We start from the raw sequence: 10,133 nt of genomic DNA on the forward strand, positions 1-10,133 counted from the left end.
GAGGGCTCGCACTAACGTGCTTACGTCATCATACATAATCTTTGATAAAAGAAACTGAGTAGATTGTAATAATAATGAGTATAGAAACAAACAAGATGTATTGTAAGAGTCACTTTATTTTTCATTAATATTAAAGAAGTGAAGTTGCCTTTACATGCTTAAGCTGTTAATTTATCCATTGCATGGGTGGACCTTATCCTTATCAGTCATCCAGACATTTGCCCCCCCTGAGAGATTTTGCAGGAGCCGCCACTGTAGAACACTCTGTGACTTCACTTTGCAATATGTGTGCCAATTTTAACGTGTATTATTTAACATGTCATCATCGTCATCATCAGCCTTTGTCAATGTCTCCCATATGTGGAGTGAATGAACAAGTGCTGCCCTCCTACTGTGTGGGCCAGAGGTCACTTAAAGGGATCTCATAAAGTGGCTCTGTGATATCTACTTGCATTCGCCACTCTCTAGCAAGAAGAGTTGCATTGCTGACCTCGACATCCAAATGGAAACTTGATCTCATGATGTGACACGTAACAAGATCAGCATAAAATTAGGGATAAACAAATATGAGTCAAACTTTGGCATTTGTTATAATTGTCAATAAGATATACATGTGATCTTTATCATCTTTGTAGCATTCTGTTTTTTCACGTGTTAATTAAACTTTTCAAACACCAATACATGTTAGACCACTTGACATTGCAAATCATCCGTATCATTCATCATGAGCATCCATATCCTCTCTCTATTACACCTCCGATTAGCGCAGTTGGCTATGCATGGTGCGAAAGGAGTTCAACAGACACACGCAAAATAATACGTTACGAAAAAGCATTCAAACAAACGTCCTAAACGTGTGATATACATTGTTTTATACGTCGAATTAAAAATGTGGCTATGTTCAGGTATAAAATTTGGTGACGTAAATTATGCATTACCTCTAAATGGATACGAATTATTATTCACGGATTCTGTATAATTCAAACGTGATTGACATGTTCATCATTGGGTTCCCCTGCCCCCCCCCCTTCCTCCCCTGCTTCTCAACTATGATCTTTGCCAGGGTGAAGCGCCATCGTTTGATGAAATAAAGCGATTCATTGTGGATGAAATTGCAAGGCAGCTTGACGGTAGGTTTTTCTGCCGGAGAATTATAGACACTCCGACCCTCGTGAGACCTGATGTTACTGTTATTATATTTTTTGATTTTCATTCACATTAACTGTCTGTCCAGTAGTTTCTCCTAAAAATATAAATGGCACTCATTAAAAGTCTTGCTTCATACTTAAAAAAACTATGCAATAATCGTACACTCTAAATATGCACGACAGATGAAACGCTGAGGGGAACTGATTGAACTTGAACAAATTAATTGCTGCGATGATTTTGCTACTTTTTAGAATTGCGTCTATTTAAATAGTGGTGTTGTTTCACTTGTGGCATTTGATGAATAAATATGGCAAAGGCAATCATCGTAATGCTGAAACACATCATCATAAAAGACGAGCATATTTATCATATAACACGTAAGGTTTTATATGGTTATTCTCACCAAAATGGATGGATTTTTAAATCCTTTATATTAAGTTCACTTGCTTGCTTGCTTATGACCGTGCAAATCTTTTGGTCGTTTTTAAACCACTTCCCCTGATCCAATCGAGCTGACATTTTGCACACAGACTCGTTGTGCGTGACAATGTGATTTCGTGAAAAAAAAATCCTAAATTTTACACTTTTTAGGAAAAAATAAATTATATTTAATTACCAATTGCTTAATGGTGGCAGCCATTCATCTGACCCATAGGTGGCAGCCATCTCAAGCCAGAGGACGAGAGGACTCTAGCCGCCACGCATATAAAGGATTTATAGTGAAAAACTTTGTTTTTACGGGTTATTTTTTTAACAATTGTTTAGATACCTGTCAAGTTTTAAGTGCCTGCCAACTCAACACACAGTGGGTAGCTAACATAACCGTGAACACTTTATGACAAATATCCTAGACTGAGAAGGAGTGCACATTTTTAACACAAAAGATTACGCAATATAACAGTTTATCTTTGCAGAACTGCAACTATAAACACAATGAAAGCATCGGATATTTCACATGTAATTTGTACATTTTTCTGTCAACCTATTTAAGTGTGGAAATGTTCAGGTCACACCATGCGTAACTTTATTGCAAATTTGGCCAATTGGGGGTCTTATTAAAATATTGCAAAAATTGTTCATGACACAGCTGCAAATAACGTCAAATAAGACAACATTACTAACATTGTCGCATTACACCCTTGCAGTTATGGAACATTCAACTTTATTAAGTGCTCAAAAGAGTACACGGCGTGTGTGGTTTGTCTTTCTCATCCGCCATGCCCTTTCTGCTCCTCCTAAAGGAGTGAAATGTTGAATCGTGAGGTGAATGGGTGGCTCGTGGACCAGAGTACCGCAGCCAGGACTGCTGAGAACATGGGTTTGATGGGTTTGAGTTGTTGCTGTGGCAGAAATCGTTCTGTAATAGCGTCGTTGCCACAGGATGTTCTGTAAGAACGTGCTGCCTGAGTGCTCCAAATGGACAGACACGTCATCTTATGGCATGATGCTGATGGGAGAACTGAAATAAACCTTAGAGAGAGGGAAAAAAAGCACCTGTTAACTCTCAGAGGAAGAGCTTTATCAACATTTGAGCGTTTATATAAGCCATACATTACAACCATCTATCAAAAAAATCATAAGCCTCCCTCTATATCTAACCAGCCCATTAATGTTTCACCGGACCAATAGGTTATACACCATTTCAGCATCAGAATATCTGAACCAAACCGAGAAATAATTTGGGATCCGGTTCCTTCATTGTTATCACCCACTTGTAGTGGACACCAATCCTCTGAGTTGATATTACATCAGAGCACCTCCCAAAACCAAACTTCCCTCCTTGCCCCACTCCCCGTGATTCGCTTTGAATCCTGCCTAAGTCACAAGTGCCTAAGAGACAGGAGCTCCACTTACGATCGGGTGGGTGAACTTTATGATATGTACAATATACCCTTGCCTTCAACTTCAACATTGATACCACCTTGTGATGTCACCATTGTGCTGTGTATGCTAATCAAGATTATAATTAAATAACACGACAACACGCGCAACACTTTGTTTCCCGCCCACGTTGTACTTGTGAAACGATCGCTAAACAGACCACACCACACGGTCTCCTGAGTGGTGGTGTCCACTTGTCATCCAAGGGAGTCTAAGTCTCCGTGTGTCCCTACTCTCAGGCCGGCTAAACCAGCTGCTGGCTCGCATCCCCGCACCGCCTGTCGTGGCTCCATCTCCGGGGAGACCCGGACCCCCGGGTTCCCCTGGCAAGGATGGCAACGCAGGCCGGCCAGGACCTCCCGGCATGCCCGGCCCTCAGGGCCCCTTTGGCAGAGAGGGGCGGCCAGGCCCTCCTGGACACAAAGGTATACATTATGTGTGTGCCTGTGTTGAACTTATTTCGCACCGTCCGTAGCCAACTGCGCTAATTGGAGGTGCGGCGGAAGGACAAGAAACTAAACACAAAAAGCAGTTCTCAAGAAGTGAGTTTTCAATCTCGAATTAAAAGTGCATAGCTCCAGTGGCTTCCTCATATCGGAAGGAAGAGTGTTCCAGATGGCCCGCAGAAGTTCATCTGAAAGCGCGTGATGCAGTGACCGTCTTTGTTTGATGGCTAGCCAAGATGACCAGAGTTTGCATGATGGTTTATACTCCTTAACGAAATCAGCAAAGTATGGTGGTTCATTTGTGGCAGGTACTTTGTGTGGAATGAGTATGACCTTATTATCATGAGTGTCCCCCCACTTGCGTTGCACATCATCAAGTGATCCCTTTATTGAGGCTCTGCAAAGTTTATAACCCGACACGGGAATGAACTGGCATCAGCCTGCATAGAAGGCAATTGGGCTGCGCCTCACTGCGTTCGAGTATCACACGGCAGCTGTGGCTATCTCCTTCACAAAGGGATGATGAGAGAGCCACCCTTTTGTGAATCTGGTGAAGTGCACACTGCTATTCACGTAAATCGACCGCTGCCCTTTGTACACAAACAGGAGGTACGAACGCTATATATTAAGCAAGTTCTGAAGCTATCGAATGGATTTATCAAACTCAACATATGGCGATCATGTTTTGTGTCAGTTGCTTTTCAATTTCCATTTGAATTAAGAAAGATAGGTTGGAAGCTGCGCTGCTGATGATGATGATGATAATTAACATGAGGCTCAAGGTCATGGCACAGGGAGTATGATCTCGGAGTAACTTGCGTGGGTATTTCTGCATCTTGAGCGTATGTGTATCTACACACAGTGTTGGTGTCAGCCTCTGAACTGTTGGTGAGTGGTAGTGCAGTCGCCGCTTGTTGTGAAGGTTCCCGGTTGGAGACCAACGATGTGATTCTCTTCAAAAACGATTAGACCGCACGCGTGTGTGCGTGTGTGCGTGCGTGTGTGTGTTGGGGAGCGGTAGTGTAGCGGTTAGTGCGCTGCGCTACAAAACTGGCGACCCGGGTTCGATTCCATGTTCAAGACCAACACCAGTGACGATTATCTGAACCGGTCCTGGGCCTCCCCTAGGTCGACTCAGCCTCAAATGAGTACCTGGTGCGATGTGTAAACATCGCCACTGGGGAGACAAAGGCGGCTGGGCGTGGTGTTGGTCACCCACCCCCTCGTCTGCCATGCCGGCCTTTGTAGGCGCTCACTAACAGCACTTGACCCTACAGTCTGTTAAGGCTATACGGGGGATCTTTGTCTTTTTTGTGTGCGCGTGTCCAAGTTTGGCAAATTTGGTAAAGCAACTTCAAACATGCGCCCTGCTGTAAAACTATTGCAGATTGTCATTTGGCTGTGAAACACAATGCCTTTTTCGTATACTTTGCGTGATGAGAATGGCATTAATCCCAAATGTAATCGTGATTTGTATGTATTTTTAATTTCTTTCACGTCATACGCAGCCAACCGTGCTTATCGGAGGTGCAAAGTACAAAATGCCATGCAAAATGAAACAAAAATCGTATCTCCAACAGGTGAGCCAGGTACGAATGGAGAAAGGGGGTCACCTGGACAGAGCATCATTGGAGAACCGGGCCCTGCTGGCCCACCTGGTAAGGCAGACGTGGAATTAGTTACTCATATGAGATGTTACTGATTAAACAGAAGCATATCAAGGGTATTATTAAATCAGTAATACATTAATAATATTACATGCAACATTACTGCATCTGTGTGTGTTTGCCAATTCATCTTACAATGGTAATATGCTGTTCACGCTTTCAATCGGTACACTTTTGGCATACTTCGATGTTGGATTCCCATGTGATGGTTGGTGCTAGTGGTGGTAGTACACGTCTGTGCCGGCATCAAAGTGGTGGTGCAGTGGTTCCCGCACTGCGCTATAAACCCGGTGCCAGGAGCTCAAGTCCCACTCATGGCTAACACCAGTGACGATTCTCTGAACCGATTGTTGGCCTTCCCTAGGTCGACTCAGCCTAAAATGATGACCTGGACCTGGTGTGGTTAAAATATTGTGAATAGGAAAATAAAGAAGTCAGGGGTGGTGCTGGCCACCCACCCCCTTGTGTACCGTGCTGGCCTTCATATGTGACCACTAAAAGCAGTTGCCCTAACAGTCTGTTGAAGGATATTTGGAGGATATTTGTCTTTGTTTGGTGTTGCTGATGGTGGTGATGTTGTTGGTAATGGCAATGGTGGTGATGGTGATGTGTTGCTGGTGGTGGTGATGATGGTGATGGTGCCGGTGGTAAATGAGCAACACACACATGTTGAGAATGTATATTTTCTATGGGGCCAGCGCGTGGGTACTCACGTCTGGTGTCTCTGCCTTATAATTTCAGGTCCAGCAGGGCCTCCAGGCTACGGAAAAAGTGGAGAGCCGGGCTCCATGGGGCCTCAAGGCAACCCGGGAGTCCCTGGGGCGACAGGTTCTAAAGGGCCCTCTGGCCGCGACGGGCAGTGCGCCCCTCACCAATGCTTCCACCACGGGGGCCACGTGGACATGGGCATGTCTCAGAAGAACGTGAAGGGACCTTGAGCTTGGTCGAAAGGGACCGCGGCGTCATCAGCAGAGCAAGGGACATAGGCGAAGGCCACACTTTCAGGCCAGGGGTTGAGTTAGCAGGGCACGCTGTCGACAGATTTCATTACAGCTTCATAGTACCCCTTCAGTTATCAGTTGCAGTGTGGCAATCATTTTAAGTTCAGTTTATGCTTAGATAATTTGTATTCAATATATAGAAATTATACACTTACTATCCATAATATTAAATCTGCCTCTTCTTGAACCAAGAAGATGAATCCCTGCAGTCACGAAAGCTTTAAATCGAAAATTAAAGCTGCCTTTTTACTTGGATAAAATATGTAATATGTTCACGTAATTCTCTCAGTGGCTTTTCATCAGAGCAGAGAGAGATAGGGTTTATAGAAGATTGTGACTTGCGCTGGAGAAAGCATTTCTTTATAGTTGGTGTGGGAAAAACTTAATCATCGTTAGAGGCAAGATTTTACAATATCATTTTTTTTCTAAAACTAATGTGCATTACATTATCCCGCGTAAGAGTAAAGTACTATGATGTGAGTATGACAAAGAATAAGGCAGACATGATGTTCAACATGAATATACATGTTCACTCACTGCTCATCTAACATTTATTGGGTAAATGCTACTAAAATAACGCACTATAGTATTTGACTGGAGACCTTTTTCAAAGTGAATTAATGGTGTGCTAGCCCAGTCTTGAAGGAAAAAATCCATGTTCCTGGGTGCCTGGGTCGTTTACACCAGACCACACATTGATTTTAGTGGTCTCTTTGTTTCCCCTGTACAGTAGTTAAGACATCATATCAACTATCCCATGCTTAGCCACTTGCACCAGAGCCTGTACAAATATGTAGATCCGAAGGGAGTTTCTGTGCAGGAGTTTATTCGGGGATGTCACCGTGTGTAGTCAAGATTTAAGATATCACTTTTCAACTTGGTATGTGTGGCTCCGCAGCCATTCGCTAAAAGTGGCCATTGACTATCTGATAGAGATGAAGCAAGTGACGTGGACAGTTCATACAAATGGTAATATTGTTGGATTATATTATAACAAGAACATTCTAAAAAAAATACTTAATTGACATTTATTTTAAATCTGTACCTTTTCATCTTCAGTATAGATTAAAAATGTTAAAGTAATTCTTGGTAGGGTTTACAATAAAGACAAATAATGCCATAACAGCACATGGAACTAATATCGATGGCTATCTCTGGACGCATGCTCGCCATTACTTAAGTTGGTCTAAATATGTGTTATCGCGAACTCTTATGACTCCAGTCCATCACAGAACACATCACAATGTCACACGCTCAACAGCACCTACTTCTGTGTCCTGATAAGTTAAGCTCTTGAGTTGAAGGAGAAGAGAGTGTATTAACTTTACCAAAGGTGTCCCCTCAAGTGAGCAGTAGTCATTTTGGCTTTGTTCAACATACATACAACACATTCCTTCATATGTTTTATATTCAGTATTTTTATATATATATATTCTGATACTTTAACATTTCTAGTAGACCACTTTGTATGTTATAGGCCTCGTAAGGGAATGTCTGATAAACGCATTTTTTTACAATTGTGTCCATGGATTAAGTTAGAATTTAACAACGGTAGTGATTTAAAAAAAGCATTTGACTCTATACTTATGTTGTGGCAATACTATCGAGCATTATGTTTTGAAAAAAAAACAAGAGCAGGGAATAATGTAAATATAACAAATATCTACGTAATACGCTTTAACATGCTTGTTAAGCTCTTAAATTTTAACCCATTTGGCAGTTGCTCACATTAGTCTGAATTACATAGATATAAACAGCGCTTCCTAAAATCGTCACGCTTATTATATTTTAATGGGGTTTGTTGTCATCGTCATCATCGTTATTCAATCCTGCACAAGAGGCAGACTGAGACACCGTGGTAATCGTTGTACCTTGAGCCCCCCGTTGTGCAACGCATTTTCATTCCGTGCAGAAATACACCACAGCGAATGTGCAATTGCTGAACGAATGGCCGCGGTGCCCTGCGTACGGTGACCACCATTACATTGTGAAACAATATTATTTCATTCACGGTTTTAGCATTACATGTCCGCTTTGGTGCTTTCTAATATAAACTTCGATGGCAAATGAAACGTGTGCTAACAAGTGTTGTCTTGGGTTATATTTGTTTGATCTGTGACCTACAGTTTCAGTTCTGTAGTTAAAACAACACAATACAAAACGTCCCTATAATCATGCGTTATATTCTGAAATGGCGAGCATTGAATTGTGCTACTTTCAAGACATTACATTTCTTGCTGTCCATCGCTTTGTCTATCAGGACTTATTCGATTATTTTACGTTTTGTTTTCGTTAAGGCTTCTCTATTCTAATATTGCTCTTCGCAGTTCACGCACACATGCTTGTGAATTGCAGTCCAAACGTTTTTGAGAACACGACACTAAAGAGTCACAACAAGCTAATGTTGGGCTTATTTTGAAGCCTGTTCCCACTTCACTACTCATGTACTCCGTACGAGTAAGCACACATATGGCAACAATTGCCCATCATCGGTGTTTGTTTCTGTGCAAGACGTAAACAATCCTGAACTCACCGCATCTTGAGCTGCCCCTGTAAGCCATGCAACGACTAGAGTAAGGGCTAGGTTCAAGTGTTGGTATAATCGAATTTTCCACTGATCTATGATGAGAAAGTGACCGATCGGCAGAAAATAACACTTGTATGCAATATTTTGGCGTAAAACTGACATTCCGTTAACACATGAACTTAAGTGAATATCGATACATTTATTTCGACCCCCCCCCCCCTTTATATTGACGTGAAGTCACTTAACCAAAGTGTCTCTTTCAACCTTTAATGTCACACACTCGCGCGTTGTTAAATCCCAACAAAGTATAGTAGAAAGAAAAAGTGCACACATTGACCGGCACCATTGTATGAGTCTCTTTTTCTATCGGATTTCAAGTCTTGTCTGATCCACAACTTGCTACCGCACTTAAACCAACTCGTCGCTCTTGAACAGGTCCAAGATCGAAGGGAACTAAATGTGCCACGTGCATTTGCCCTCCATCTGATCACAGAATGTTCCACTTAACGTGCCTCTTTGTGCTCGGCTGGGCTTAACCAAACACAATGTCAATAGGCAGGGAAGTGAATGCTATTACAAACAATCACTGTTAAGTTCATTTGATTGCGGTGTGAAATGCCAATTCGCTTCTGCCTTCATGATACATGCCCGAACACATGTACATGTCATCCCACAGCCATGAATATTGTCACACTTATGAGTGTACCAATTGTTGTCCTGTGGCTCACTTCACTACACACGTGTCATTTTAAAGGGACCATTTAAAACAGCTGATGCCATATGCCAGTGTACTACAAATCCTAGGCGATCGTGACAACATGATGGAATAAATCAAACGTATCCCAGATTAATATCGAGAAGATGGGACTTTAGAGCAGTGTGCATTTTTTTTAGATCACTGTCAAAACTGTATGTATGTATGTTGAACTTATTCCCTGCCGTACGTAGCCAACCACGCTCAAAAGTGCGAGGGGAAGGACAACAAACTAAACACAAAAAGCAGTTCTAAAGAAATGAGTTTCTCATCTCTCAACAAATCATGAACAGTTATTTGCTTATTGGATGCCCTGTAATTTATGAATTCGAGTTCGGGTGGGGGGCAATGGTTAGGCATGAGCGGCTGAGCCGTCATTGCACCACGTCTTGCTGTTTCCAAAAATCTGTCCATTGAAATGTAAAAGATATGCAGTATTTATTGTGCTTTGCATGCTTTAGCATTAACATTTTGCACCGTATTCATACGTTGTTACTGTTATCATTGTTTTACGTGTTCCATATTCCAAGTTAGTTGCCACAAGTAACACGTACTTTTGTGTAAACATTTGAAATGGTGCTATTCAAAGTATGTTTTAATTATTTCGATCAATAATATTGTTCAGTTTATGCATTTTGTATTTTTGCGTGTATTTTTCATAAAACTTTGATGTGTTCAGGTGTGCTTTTTAAAATTTATCTTCAAATA

At 41.9% G+C, this 10,133-nt stretch overlaps 1 protein-coding gene across 5 annotated transcripts in view; it reads left to right on the forward strand.

Moving 5' to 3' along the window:
• LOC133349228 (collagen alpha-1(I) chain-like) overlaps positions 1-10,133 on the forward strand; it is a 177,583-nt gene extending 167,450 nt beyond the window's left edge. For all 5 annotated transcript variants that reach the window (XM_061562546.1, XM_061562548.1, XM_061562549.1 and 2 more), the window contains 4 exons: positions 1,064-1,130; positions 3,270-3,455; positions 5,057-5,134; positions 5,885-10,133. In XM_061562546.1, the coding sequence (XP_061418530.1) occupies positions 1,064-1,130; positions 3,270-3,455; positions 5,057-5,134; positions 5,885-6,081 (528 nt within the window). In that variant the 3' untranslated portion in view covers positions 6,082-10,133. The remainder of the gene's footprint in view (positions 1-1,063; positions 1,131-3,269; positions 3,456-5,056; positions 5,135-5,884) is intronic.

The sequence above is a fragment of the Lethenteron reissneri genome, chromosome 29, assembly GCF_015708825.2.
Source record: "Lethenteron reissneri isolate LAM-NWPU_2019-01 chromosome 29, ASM1570882v1, whole genome shotgun sequence".
Lineage (NCBI taxonomy): Eukaryota > Metazoa > Chordata > Hyperoartia > Petromyzontiformes > Petromyzontidae > Lethenteron > Lethenteron reissneri.